We start from the raw sequence: 13,587 nt of genomic DNA, 5'->3' as shown, positions 1-13,587 counted from the left end.
CTGCAATAGAACAACATGTTGCTCATTGGCCTGCTGAAGCAGTGGTATTAAGATTTTTTAGACTGTAATATTAATGCATCAACACATCAGTAGCATTTTACTGTTTTCTCTGGTAAAGGCAGAGCAAGAGCTAGTTTAACTACTACTACAGTTAGTTTAGTGTCTAACGGGTCACAAACTAAATCTGAGAGGGTGTCAGATGAGTAATGGGAGATGAAAGAAGAAAAAGAAACAGAACTCCACAGCACACATTTGTATTCATGTTTAGTTTTTACCTTTTTTGGAATAATACATGGAGGTTCCACCTCTTTGAATTGAAAGTGGAAACAGCTAATAGTGATACTGCTAACAACCTGTAGACTTGACTGAAAATGAAGTGTAAAGTAGCATACAATAAAGAACCTAAAGTAAATTAAGTGCAAGTACATCACAATGATGTATGTTGCCCTTTAGCTAAGAATCCTTCGAGATCAACCTACAACTAGAGAGATGCAGAGTAATAATATCTGTCATTATTATTTGGTAAAGTGTTTTTTGTTTTTAGGACTTCAGATAAACAACATAAATGTTGCTTTTATTAAATCTACAGTGGGGCACAATCCATCCCTTTGCTCACGACATTTAGACTAAGTTACCAAACAAGATAAACCCAAAGGTATTTCATGTTGCTCTTCTTACGATGATATATATATATATATATATATATATATATATATATATATATATATATATATATATATATATATATATATATATATATTCTTTGTTTGTGAATTAAACAAAGCAATGTTATATATATATATATATATATATATATATATATATATATATATATATATATATATATATATATATATATATATATATGTGTGTATATATATATATATATATATATACACACATGCTTTTTGCAAATACTTTTCCGATTACAAAAGGTATATAGACGGGTTATTGAGACACAGAGTTAAATCTTGTCGGAGGTTTTAATTTCCACCAAAAGGCGTATTTTCCTCCAGGCTCAGTAAAAAGAGTAAAAGCATTGCGTGGCTGTTATTTGCATCTGGATTTGGCTCTGGATATGTTAGAATACCGCTCTCTGAAACTCCTGGTGTGCTGAACTGCTGAGTTAGTACTATTCTATGCTAATTGTTGCTTGCTCCATGTAAACTGTTGAAGTCTCGGAGGGCGACAGACACAAGTTTTGTTCGATCCATTGCCAGAGACGTCCTTGGTGCTGCTGTTGACCTAGAAAGTGTCCTTACGTAATCAAATATACATTCAATGTATCTGCCTCCTCGGGAATTGATCTCTGGATGAACTTCAAACAGCATGCAAGTGTCTGTAATCAAATGAACTATGTGGTTCTGATCTCAGATCCGTCACACAATACAGAGCCAAGAGCTTTTACACTTTTACAAGATTATTTTCCCAATAGCGAAAAACTTCAGGACACAGTTTCCATATTCCTCCATCACATCCTCCCACTGTGGTTTTGGGTGTTGAGTTCAAAATGTATCTGCTGAGTCATATTTTCGAGTATTACACTTGATTTTTCTTTCCTTTTCACAGGGGGATTCTTTGATTGGTTTCAGAGTTTCACAGGACTTGTTTCTCGTCAACGTTAATAAAACAAAAGGATACAATATCCACATTCTCATCTTTTTTGTTGCAACAACTTCAAACGCATCCTCTTTTGCAGAGAGGCATTGCACAAATCGAAGATACAGTACTGTTGGCGTGTGTGCTGTCCGTGAGCAGAGAGTGGTGACAGGTATTTCATCAAAGCAGTGATAAGAATCTGAAAAAGGCTTTCAGTCGCATGACCACTCAAAAGCGTCATGCTCCTTATTAATGTAGAACTCAGCCTTAATGTCTTTTTGTCTTCTCGCTGCCTTTCGGACTCTTTCATTTAGTTTCAGCCCATTCATCATGTTTCTCACCTCAGGTCTCTGAGTGAGTCCAATTTATTTTCTCTTTGTCTTTTTGTCATCTGCTCGATGTGACAAGTCGGGATGTAACTAGACAAAAAACAGACTGTTGGTTAATTTTAGATACAAGAGTTATATTTAGAAACACAGCGCGGGTTTATCATTCCTTTAAAGCAAAGACCTGCGTGGCCCACACTAAAAGTGGACTAACATACCTATAATGTTCACATTCAACCTGCTGCTACCTCTTGGAAAGTTTGTATTCACATGGGGGTGGATGACTAATGAAATCAGTTTGCTGCTGGTAGTCTGAGCTATGGATGCTGTGTGTGTCTGTGTGTGTATGTGTGTGTGTGTGGGCGAACAGGCGTGGGTGAAACTCCCTTTGTATTGTGGGAGAGAAAACACATGCAGCACTGCACTCGCTCACAGAGTGAGCCCACTTCAGCACCCCATACAGCTCCATTGATGAGAGCGTCACTTTCGCCCCCGTCCATCCCATCGAGCCGCATTTCATGCATTACAGACTTGCTGGAAGAGAAGCTGCAGAAGAGGAGGCAGACATATAAGAGAGGTCAGAATGTGCAATGTGCAAGCTTGTGACACTTGCTAACCTTGCCATCTGCATCATTTATTCTGGTAGCGAAGGATACAATATATATATATATGTATGTGTGTGTGTGTGTGTGTGTGTGTGTGTGTGTGTGTATTCAATATGTTCTCCTCTGCTTCTTGAGCCAACGTTGTCTGCAAGTTGATTCTGAACGGTGTTGAGTGTTTTGGGACACTTTGGCTCCGGAGGCCCGTGCACTGATGGGATGGCTGTAAGAGGAGGTGCTTGCTGATCTGTTCCAGGTCCTGCAGGGGAGCACAGTGCGGCTCTCGTTTTGCTTTGCCATCCGGACTTTAGAGAGCAGTCATTGTTGCTGACACTCACAGGCACTGTGGCAGATGAAGTCACCTCAAGGCGAAACAGAGTGATGCTGAAGAGCCTTGGCAGAGTCACTGTATGGATTATAATCTGGATGTTATCTGACACGCTTAATTACATCAAAGTAGATGTTAATGCACTGTTGTTTCTTTCAATCAATTGATTACTGTGTAGTTATTATTCTTCCTTGCTTTCGGCAAACCACAGTAAACAAACATATTCTCTACATGGTGCCTGTGTGTTTATTAAAATTTGAAATCCCTTATTAGTCCCACAAGGGGAAAATTACTCTCTGCATTTTAACCCGGCTTTAGTAATCAAGGAGCAGTGTGCAGCCTCAAGAAGCACCTCGGGGGTTCAGTGTGTTGCTCAAGGACACTTCAATATGCAAGTTATGGGGATGCCAGGGATCGAACGGGGTACCTTGTGGTTTTAGGACGACCACTCTCCCCACGAGCTACGGCCGCCGTGTCACAGCTGCCTTTGGCCCATTTCATTCCACAGCCTCTGACAACCAGTATCCCCTAAAGTAGAAGAACTCCTGGTTGCAGTGTCAAAGAAACAATGAATAAGAGATGAGAGACATAGCATGGGATGTTTCATTATTCATGCCAAATGTATTTATTGACCTAATTGACAGTACACAATAAACACAAATATCTCTCTTGTCCACTGCTCAGCAACTTTGTGTACACTTTTTTCTCTTTGTATTTAGGGTCAACTTCTCTCTGTTTACAAACAGGATACATTTCTGGTATATTCCATGGATAAACAATCACAAAAAAAGGTCACTGGCTGAATGTTTTTCCAAGAAATGAATTTACAAAGTGGACAATATACAATCTCCAATAGTATTGGCAGAGATTACAGCTACTATAAAGGTTCAAATAAAACAGCTGTAAAGGACTAATGTGGTAAAAGGTAGGTAGTTACTGCTATGTTTGAGCATATTAGTACAGCACAGTCTTTGTGGAAGAGTCGTCATCTCTCTCAGCTTGAGGTGGTGGAATACCGTAGTGGGAGTGTTGTATCCCAGAAATAAAGCATCAGTCGGATCAATAAGCAGTCCAAGTAATACTCCATCCACACATCTTGTTTTTTTCTTATTGGCTTTCTGGTTTAGTCTTTTCTCTTCACAGAGCCTCTTTTTTCCGCAGACAGCCAGGCAGCAGCACCGACACGCTCCTCGACGAGAGGTATCCAACCTCGTCTTCTCCCTGCATCCCATCTGGATTCCTCGTTCTCTCTATCTTCCTCCCCCAACAAGCCGGTCCCAGTGCTATACGTGTCCTGGCTTGGACAGGTATGCTATGAGGGCCACGACTACTCCCACGTACATCCCTGTTCCAATGGTGATGGAAAGCGCTGCCAGGAAGAGGGCTCTTCTGGAGCTCATTCCTGCTCTGGAGAAGTCTCCCTTAGAGATGGCCTTGCCTGTCTGACAACACAAAGCAGAGAGGGAAATGAGCTTACTCATCAGCACCGAGTGTATGAGTAGGCGTTGAGCCACAGTCCAAAGAGAGAAAACAAGAAATGCTTTTTGGGAGCCATTAGTTACCATGGCAATTAAGTCATTATCCATCTGATAGTGACAAATGTGTTATTTGGGTGTTTTGGTTTCCTATCAAAAAATGTGCCTGGCCTTTATTTATTCTACTGACGCATTATTTTCTGTCCAGTATAAATTGTCTCTGCAATTATTGTGGAAGATGTCGCACAACCATTAAGATATTCTGTGCTTTGCTTGTGGTTGCAGGATGCGAGACTTATCTTTTCGGACCAGAAAGATACTGACAGGAGACTCGGCTCTCAGCTACGGATGCGACCACTTGAAATGAAGTTATGAAAGTGCACCGCTCACACATACACGCTGCGGACCAAAACCTCAATGTTAATGGTTTCCTGAAGTGAATACAGAAGAGTGACAAGTGATCCGAACTTGCTGAATTTACGTAGTCAATCATCTGAAACAACTGCGAGCAGGGTCACAGGCAGGAAAATGGGCTGCGGTGGCACTTGTCTGAGTGCTTGTGCTCGCTGACCTTAAATAGAAAGCAGTGTAATCAGAGTTAATGACGGGCTTGAGGTCTCTGGGCCTTTACCTTGTGAGAGTAGTAAAAGGCAACGATGCCCAAGGGCCAGAAGCAGCAGAGCATGGAGAAGATGGCGAGGCCCAGGTAATCCCGAGGGGGCAGCACGAAGAAGTTGTCCTCGCTCTCACTGTCACTGGAGCTGTCACTCTGGAAGACAGCGGGTTGATGAAGAATAATCCAATGTCAGAAAAGGGGACGATGACGCACTTTTTACACTGCTCACAACCAACACATTGACAAAATGAGACAAAAGGTGAGTGCAGGCATCTTGAGACGGACTCCTAAACAGTACGGGGGTAAGTAAGGGTGACGTGTGTTGATAGTCAGGTGTGCTTTGGACTTTTTAAAAGTGGTGCAGCTTGACAACTCGTACCCTCCAAGGCCAGTGTATCTGCCCTTGTTCCACCACCACCCAGGACATGATGTGCTCAGCCAGCCAGAAAGGATTTGGTGCCTCTGTCAACACCCATGAGCGGGTTGACAGATAACACAGGATTAACGGATTGTTCCATCATCGCGAGGTGACAGGGGAAACAACAAGGCGGCCGTGTCATTTATGTGCTAAATTGCTTCTACGCCGTGAAAGACCTCCGCCATCTCTCCTCAATGCACCCGGTGTCTTATAAGGCAGCAAGTGTCCAACAGGTTCTCAATACTGTGTCTCCAAAGTCAGGGCCACAAGAGTTGAGTGGGTTAATGAATGATGGATTCGAAATCCTCTCAGACTTCATTGGCACATTGGGGCTGGCAATGTGACTGCGTGGGTGACCTTTAAGAGGACGTTGCCATCCTCCTCTCGGCTGTCCGAGAGACGTAGTGGATGTTTGTCTAAATAAATAGCCCCAACAAGGAGTGGGTTTTATTTGTTTGTCTTGCAGCCTGCAGGGATCAATCAAAGCGGGGCAAAGGAGGGCACAAAATGAAAATCAATATGTAAGGCAGGATCTGAACCAGCCATTTCAGAGGTAATTAAAGAACAGTCAGGGAGACGGGCAGAGCCGAAAGGAGCGCTGACGACCACATTTTTAAGCATGTTGTGCACAATTTTCTTTCTTAGCTTCTAATCTGATCTACATTTACCAAACCGCACAATCTAATGGAATTGTTCTTTGGCTATTTTCAGGACGTTTCCGCTTCGAAAACCTTCCATGCGAGAGGCAAGTGGATTGCAGCGCAATACGATGCAAACAGTTTCAGCTACCTTTGCCAAGAGAAGATTACGTAGCTCCCTGTTATCTGCTTTATGAACACTGCCCACCTGGACAGCCGGGCGTGATGCTTTAAAAACAGCAGCTGGTCATGACATAATCTGACATCACATGAACAAACTGGAGAGTACAAACAGTAGTAATCTCCCTTTTATCTTTGGAGCAAGACCTGATAACAGTTGTGAGTGACTTGTGCATTCAGTCCGACTGACAGCCTGTTCGACACTGAGTCCGGCCGGCTGGGGACACACTCCCAGTCCGGTGTGATGCCAGCATAACTGATGGGTCTGCGCAGAGGCCCAGTGCCTTTAACAACCCTGTCACTGTGCTCTCTGAGGCCTCGTTAGAGTCTGGAGGGGACATTCGGCTCCGCAGGACCACAGTGGCATCACCCACGCGCTCTTGTTACTTTATTACCTGCATTTTATATTTTCTCTGTCACACAGATGTCAAACATCTGCTGACAGAAACTGGCTGTAGTTGTTTTGTATTAACTGCTGCAGACTGCAGCCTGGAATTGTGGCATGTATTATTTTTTAGTATTTATGGCTGGAAAAGTCCTCTGAATGTGTGATTGGACTTCTATGCATCAACACACATCTGGCTTTGTTTGTGTGTGTGTTTTAATGATTGTGTGTGATGACACACACACGAACACACGCACACACACACACACAGACGCGCAGAAACGCAGGTGCTGAGCAAAAGGTTTCATATTCCGGCTGGAAGCTCTACTTTCATCTGAGCACTGTTCATCAGATTCATTTGCTCTTTTGAATTGACATGGAATAACTTCAGCTGCAGGCTCACCTGCTCCAACAGCCGAGCATCAGCGGAGTCCCGCCTAATGCCTTCACAGCACAACATTACTTATGGCGTTAATGGCAGGCTCTGCTGTGTCTCTATCTATCTGCCAGGATACCGAGCGAAAAGCGCTGGCTCGATCATCAGCCCAGTTCGGGTGATACTTCTTCCTCTGCCAGCTCAGAGCCCTGGGTACTTCACAAGTGTCCCTGGATGAAATTAGATTTTTACCACTTCTGACTTTCCTCTTTTGCTGTCACGCTTTTCTTTGGAGAGCGAAGTTCTAAAAGAGCAATAGCCTGGAAAGATAAACTAAGATGTGTCATTTTCTTCAAATGCAATTATTAAAAGAAAAGTACAATTACCCTGCACTACATTTGAAAGACTCCAGCAAATTGACAATTTAGAGAAGAGAAATGAGCGTGAATCAGACTGGCAGTCTATTAGAATGGTAAATGAAATAATGAGCATCCCCATTCACATCATGGCTTACTTTCTGCGGAGAGATGGCCCTGTCAGTAAGACTAGGAATTGTTAAGTGTTAACGTCTTTAATTTCAATCTCAAAACATGGCCAAATGGTTCTTACTTCCAATATTTTGCTCTTTAAGCGATGTAGTTACAGTTATTAATCCATATAGCTTGTAGCAGGGTTGAGAAACTTGTATAATCATGTACCAGGCTACAATGTAAATATATATATATATATATATATATATATATATATATATATATATATATATATATATATATATATATATATATATATCTATATATATATATATATATATATATATACATATGGCTTGTAGAGAACCAGTATATCAGGAACATAATCCAAAAAAATACCTCTAAAGCGCTGCTAACTGCCACACATGCATGAAATGTATTCTTTGGTGTGCCCTCTCACCTCATACTCAGGACCCTGCTCCTCCTCCACCTCGTACGACACCGTCTGGATCTTCGCATCCTTCTCTCCTTGTATGCTGTCCAGAGGGTTTTCCGGGGAGACTCCATCCAACACCGTGTCCTTGCTCTCTGTGAAAGTGGTCTCAAAGCTCTCGCTCTTGGAGTCCTTGCTGTGAAGGCTCACGTCGTCTTTGTACAGGATGAAGTTGGGTCTGTAGAAGGCCTCCACAGCCAGATGCAGGGATTTGGCATCCAGGAACTGTTGAGTCTTATTCTCACCATTAGTCCCAGTGTAGTAGTAGCCGATGAGGCCGTCCTGGTAAGGCTGGCTCGGGTAGTCACACTGGTAACCCTGGTAGTCGTTGGGGACCCCTTGTCGGCTGCTTTTGTCTAGCAGGGGGTTCTGCAGCTCGCTGAGGCTCTCCATGATGGCCGCTTCAAACGTCGCGTGGATCAGAAGATGAAGTCCAAAAAAGAAGTTGCCGGTCTGGGAGCTAGAGAAATAAGTAATTACAATTAAATAGGATTCATAAGAAACTTTAAAAGCCATAAATTACAAGCAATTCCAATAAATCATGGCACATGCAGCCAGTGTAATCATGTAATCATTTAGAACAGGAACTCAGTGAAAGATTATATCTTGCTTGGGTATCAGCATTCATCGCACAAGCTCTCACCAGTCTGGGCCATAAAAGCACCATCTGCTGTATGTTCAACTGTTGCATCTCACACCCTGAGACACAAACATTTAGGGGAAAGAATATCTTCCTATATAAAAACCAGGGAAAGTGTGACGGGCTTTTCTTTCCATTGCTCACTGATTACTTTGACTCTGAAATGGCCTTTTGTGAGTCCTCCTGAATGTGTTTAAATGAGAGGAAGATCAGTAGAAATTGTGTGTTTACGTAAAAAAAAAACGGCAACAACACACAGCCAGGAGAGGCCGTCACTAAGGCAACACGTCAGCCAATGAGAGGCTGTCGGATCTAAGCATGTCCAGATTTGAGTAAGTAAATACACGACTTTGTTCACAAATCCAGCACCAACGGTCAGATCCTTTAGGCCAACAAAGACCTCGTCCATCAAAGTAATGTTTTATCCTATGTGTCCCTATGAAATAAGATAAAAGCCACAGAGGCGACTGCATCATATTTTGGTATCATAAAAAGCCTTTTTTGTTTTTTTGTTGTTGAAAGTGCTGCGGTGAGAAATGAGCCACAGGGTGGAAATACACAAGAAAACAGAGAGGCTTTTCACACATTAAAAATAGAAGGCTTGATTTATGAGGTTTGGGAGGCGACTGAGTTGCACAGACCTGAACACAAACAACCTGGATTTGGAAGAAAAAAACCCACCCAGAAATGAAATGCCATCCAGTGCAACATTAGCCTCAAGACTTATATGTCTCAACAAATACAAAATAGGAACCCTCGGAAGGTGATATTTTGTATTACGAGTATTTCATTAGTTTATATTACAATGACTTCCTGGCCCACAGAGACGACTTGCGGCAGACCTCTGGCCTCTGTGACCCCTGGAGAACAAGCACAGCACTCACAGGAGGTTTCGGAGCTGCTCGGCGTGGAGGAGCGTGAATAATGTGGGCCAGTGGCTGCATCGGAGCCCACACACCAAAGACACGGTCTCTATTCTCACATGAAGCTGAGCCACTCTCCAGATAACAGGGAATTCCATTACACACTACATTAGACAACAAAAACCACATCCCACATCCACAAATAATTCATCTCACACCATGAAGATGTGCACTTAGCACATGTGAGTGTGTGCTTGGACTCCACAATTATTTATGCCCATGAGTATACTCTCTCTGTCTTCTCTTTTTACCACAGTTTATTCATACACGTTACTCTGTCTCTCCCTCACACACAAAATCGCAATTTTATTTTTTTTGATGATAAAATAAAATATTTGATTTACAAATGTCATATAGCTGATCTTGAGGGGAATCCTCATATATCTTTACTGTTTCACCCGTTTGTATTACAGCGAGATATCATGTCTACCCTGCAATAAGAGGCGAAGAGCATCATTTGGATACTATAGCTAAACATCTCCGAAAATCCTCTTACCTGTAGTGGAAAATCCTCCCGCAGCTTCGCTCAGCATCGTTCCTCGACGCAACTGAGTCGAGACGGACGGACGGACCCACCTTTCTACTTCACATCATCAGTTTTGGGATACTGCCATTGCAGCGCAGCATATGCCATCCGATTATAAGGAAGTTTCTCCCGTGTGTGTGAGAATGGACTTTGCTCGCTGCGCGCTGCCTGCCATGGCACCGCGGCTGCGTCTGACAGGTAGATTTTACGCACAGTTTCACACTGAGCTCAGACACCAAAACAACTCCGGCAGCGGCTGAGCTGACTCCAGCCAACCGATTGGCTGCTTGAGGCGCGCTGCAAACTAATACCGACCACGGATTTGACATTTCCTTACTGTAACTACCTTGCTTGGGCGTCCTCCCCCGGAGGTGCTGTTTAGCCTCCTTGCACGAGCACAGTCATTTGGAAACAGGTTGCAAGCCCACTGAAATGTACTTCAGATCACATGAGCCAGCATTCCCACTTCGCAGACTCATAAATGTGTGTGCTTGAATTGTTGCATTGCTGCACAACTTGATTGTGAGCTGAGTGTTATTAAGTGTTATTATTCCCCTCTGAGAACGCCCACAAAATGAAGGAAACACACAACACAAAATCTTCACAGGACATTTGTTTAAAAAGCTTATTTTTCTGCTGCATGAATTTTAGGATTCCCCTTTGTGGCATAATTTCAGATTCTATTCTTATATTTTTTTTAAATGTGCCAATTTAACTTCATTTCCTTGCCGATGTCTCTGAATGGGCTCAAACTAGCTCAGGGGTAAGCCACTGTTAAATTCATTGCACATTTATATTTTATTAATATTTTAGACAAATCCCATGCATTTATCATGAGCTTGTCAATTTGGTAGAGACTTCAACCCCACTCTGCTAAGCTTCTGATGAATCCATGGCACAATTTATCATTGTAAAGACTGTTTACATAACATTAGTATCTACTTACAAATGGGTGATAAAATAGATCCACAGAGCAAAACTAAGACTAATTCATTTTGATCCCACTGGAGAATAATTATGACATAACTACAGTATTTACAGGGACACCGTCTGGGGGTTGGACTTGTGAAAACACACTAAAAACAGTGCTTATAAGAGGCTGAAATACTATGCCAAAAACTAAAAGACTGATATATAGCCACTGAACACTGGACACATATCTTATTCAGAAGGAGCACTCTGTTCCACAGGCTCATAAAAATGTCTAGAGTTAATAATGTGCAAGCCAAGGCTCTGTCACTTTCACTGGGAGATGCATTAAGGTGCTGATGGACACTTTATGGGGGAAACATGGAGCTGCATTTATAAGACTGGGCGCACACAAGCTGCGTCTCTCCCAGAGTCACCTTGTGTTCACATGCGCGAGGCGACATGGCATAACAGCTCGGTCGTCTCCGTGATGGATACCGCTCCCTCAGGAGATGAGTATATTAGAAGAGGGGACCAGAATCTGGAACCGTTTATCCATTATTCTTCTGTGTTTCTCTCTCTCCATCAGCAGCATTCAGAGCAACATTTTCTAATAAAGATATGTGTGAAAATGGCACAGGAACATCCGCAACACATCCAAACCTATAGAGTTAAGCATAATGAAGATGAAACTTAGTGGTGCCACATTAGGCATAATTCGTGAAAAGGGAACATTTCTCCTTGGACCAGGCTTTTGCCAGCGTTCTGTATGAACTGTGAATATTTATGGTCCTGACTGTGCCCCTTTCTTCTGCTCCATTTTCCACTCTATATTTAGGCACTGTGTCACTACATGGCAGACACACAATTTGTCAAGCATTTTCTCCCAAGAGTCTTGTAATTTCAAGAAACAAAAAGATTATTAGAGTTGTAAATGCAGGTATTCGTGTGCAGTTTATTGTCAAAGAGCGAAACTAAAACAGAAAGTGTTTTTACAGTTACCTCTTGTTGACTTCGCTCCACCGCTGTTTGATAAGGCAGCCAACTCCTGACACCATGAACTTTCCTGATGCCCATTACCAGCTTTAATCATTTAAACACTTTTGGGAATTAATCACCCTAATCCGATTGGCAGACAAAGTATCAAAGCACTTAATGTGATCTGGCCTAGTCGGATTTTGCAGAGAAAGAGGCGATTTAAGCAGCTTTTCCCAGATGGCCGCTGTGTGCATCAAACATTGTAACGAGGCGTATGCCAATAGAGCACCTCTGACCGCTGAAACAGTCCATGGGACTGATAAAAAAGGTGCACAATTTAATCTGGATACTTGTAAATTCACATTTTCAGCACAGTTAAGACACATTTTTGTATTTACAGCACAATTTCAAACCGTTGTTGTATTTTTCCATTTTTTGAAAATCAAACCAATCCATAAATGTGTGTTAATTTTCATAAGATACACAGTGTTTCTGCCCCTTACAGACATCAGGTGTTGCATCCTTCTGGCCAAAGAGGCCAGTTTGTAGAACAGTGGGTCTTCACTCCCTGCGGTGCTCGGTTCAGGTGCAGGAGCAGGAAGAAGGTTGGCAGAAAAATATTGCAAACCTGGGAGCATACTGCAAGCCTCGACCTGAGTACTCAGAGTATTACAAAAAAAGCCACAGCTAAATACTGCCTCACATTCAGCACCTGACTCATGGTACAAAGACCTGGGGAGGAAGCAGATGACAGCGTCATATCCTGTTGTGGGCAGAAGGAAAGTAAATTAAAGTTGATGATTAATAATATGCTAGTAGGCAAGTGGGGAAATAAATAACAGATCCAGCTGAATGCTTTGAGGCAGTGAATATTTATATCCAAGGAGCAAATTGAGCTTAAGAGCCAACAAGCACAACAAAAAATTTTTTTTAATGCTCACTTTCTTCACCATAAACGCCACAGAGAGCCAAATTACAGAATTTAATTTTAATCATTTGTTACGGCCTAATAATAAAGCCGGTCGATCTGTATAGCATTGAAGGTAATTGATTAATTGCCCTCTTAAATCCAAAGAAAATGAAAATGAGTTTGACTCCCACAGTAGGTTGTCATAATGAAAAACATAATAGTCGGTGAATGCCAACATTAAGGGAAGCAATTCCATTAAAGTGTTAGAAAGTTGCACAGTATGTGACTTTTCAAGGTTCTTTCACAAATGTCCAATCAGAATATGAACAGTATGTGTCTAGAAGTTGGCCCACGTCCGTGTTTCAGTGGATGTGCGGGGGAGTCCCGAGGGAAAGGCAGAGGCTTTTTGGCTTTCCGATTATCTAACACACAAATGCAATATGTGTCGAATTAGCTGAAAGCGCTCCATCAGGAGGGGAGAGGTTGGAGTCTCAGACACAAGCGCCACTTCGTAGCTCTACCCCTCTCCTATAGACACATATCCCTTTAGCAGGGCACGGAAAAGATGAACGGTCTGGAGTTGCAGTCGTCAACGTCAATCATAATTGAGCTTCTTCCCCCAGAAGGAAAGTGAACGAGGACAGCGGGGAGCTTCTCATCTTCACACATCGTTCCACTCTAGAGAAACGCATGTGTGCAGATTAATGGCATCCTCCGTGGCGAGATTTGAAAACTTCCATTAATGGAACACCAATGATAATTTATTTGGACAGCCGAGCTTCTTCTCTGTGAATA

The 13,587-nt window shown here is 42.5% G+C and overlaps 1 protein-coding gene across 1 annotated transcript; it reads right to left on the bottom strand.

Annotated features, from left to right (window-relative positions):
• Positions 1 to 3,464: 3,464 nt before the first annotated feature.
• Positions 3,465 to 10,393, bottom strand: LOC137787743 (synapse differentiation-inducing gene protein 1-like). Its single transcript, XM_068580464.1, has 4 exons — positions 9,966 to 10,393; positions 7,874 to 8,366; positions 4,962 to 5,099; positions 3,465 to 4,297 (listed from the first exon to the last, which is right to left on the bottom strand). The coding sequence occupies exons 2-4, from the start codon at positions 8,297 to 8,299 to the stop codon at positions 4,139 to 4,141; spliced, it is 723 nt and encodes a 240-aa protein (XP_068436565.1). The 5' UTR covers positions 8,300 to 8,366; positions 9,966 to 10,393; the 3' UTR covers positions 3,465 to 4,138.
• Positions 10,394 to 13,587: the final 3,194 nt, after the last annotated feature.

This window comes from Clinocottus analis, unplaced genomic scaffold, assembly GCF_023055335.1.
Source record: "Clinocottus analis isolate CAN_PGR_092001 unplaced genomic scaffold, fCliAna1.0.p SCAF_17, whole genome shotgun sequence".
In the NCBI taxonomy this organism is placed as follows: domain Eukaryota; kingdom Metazoa; phylum Chordata; class Actinopteri; order Perciformes; family Cottidae; genus Clinocottus; species Clinocottus analis.
The sequence above is the reverse complement of the archived record's forward strand: the minus strand, read 5'-3'. Positions and strand labels throughout refer to the sequence as shown.

Coding starts and splice junctions, on each gene's coding strand:
- LOC137787743 (XM_068580464.1), bottom strand. CDS start 8,299: ATGGAGAGCCTCAGCGAGCTGCAGAACCCCCTGCTAGACAAAAGCAGC. Junction 5,100..7,873: donor AGCAGGGTCCTGAGTATGAG/GTGAGAGGGCAC, acceptor GCTGTCTTCCAG/AGTGACAGCTCCAGTGACAG. Junction 4,298..4,961: donor CCTTTTACTACTCTCACAAG/GTAAAGGCCCAG, acceptor TTGTGTTGTCAG/ACAGGCAAGGCCATCTCTAA.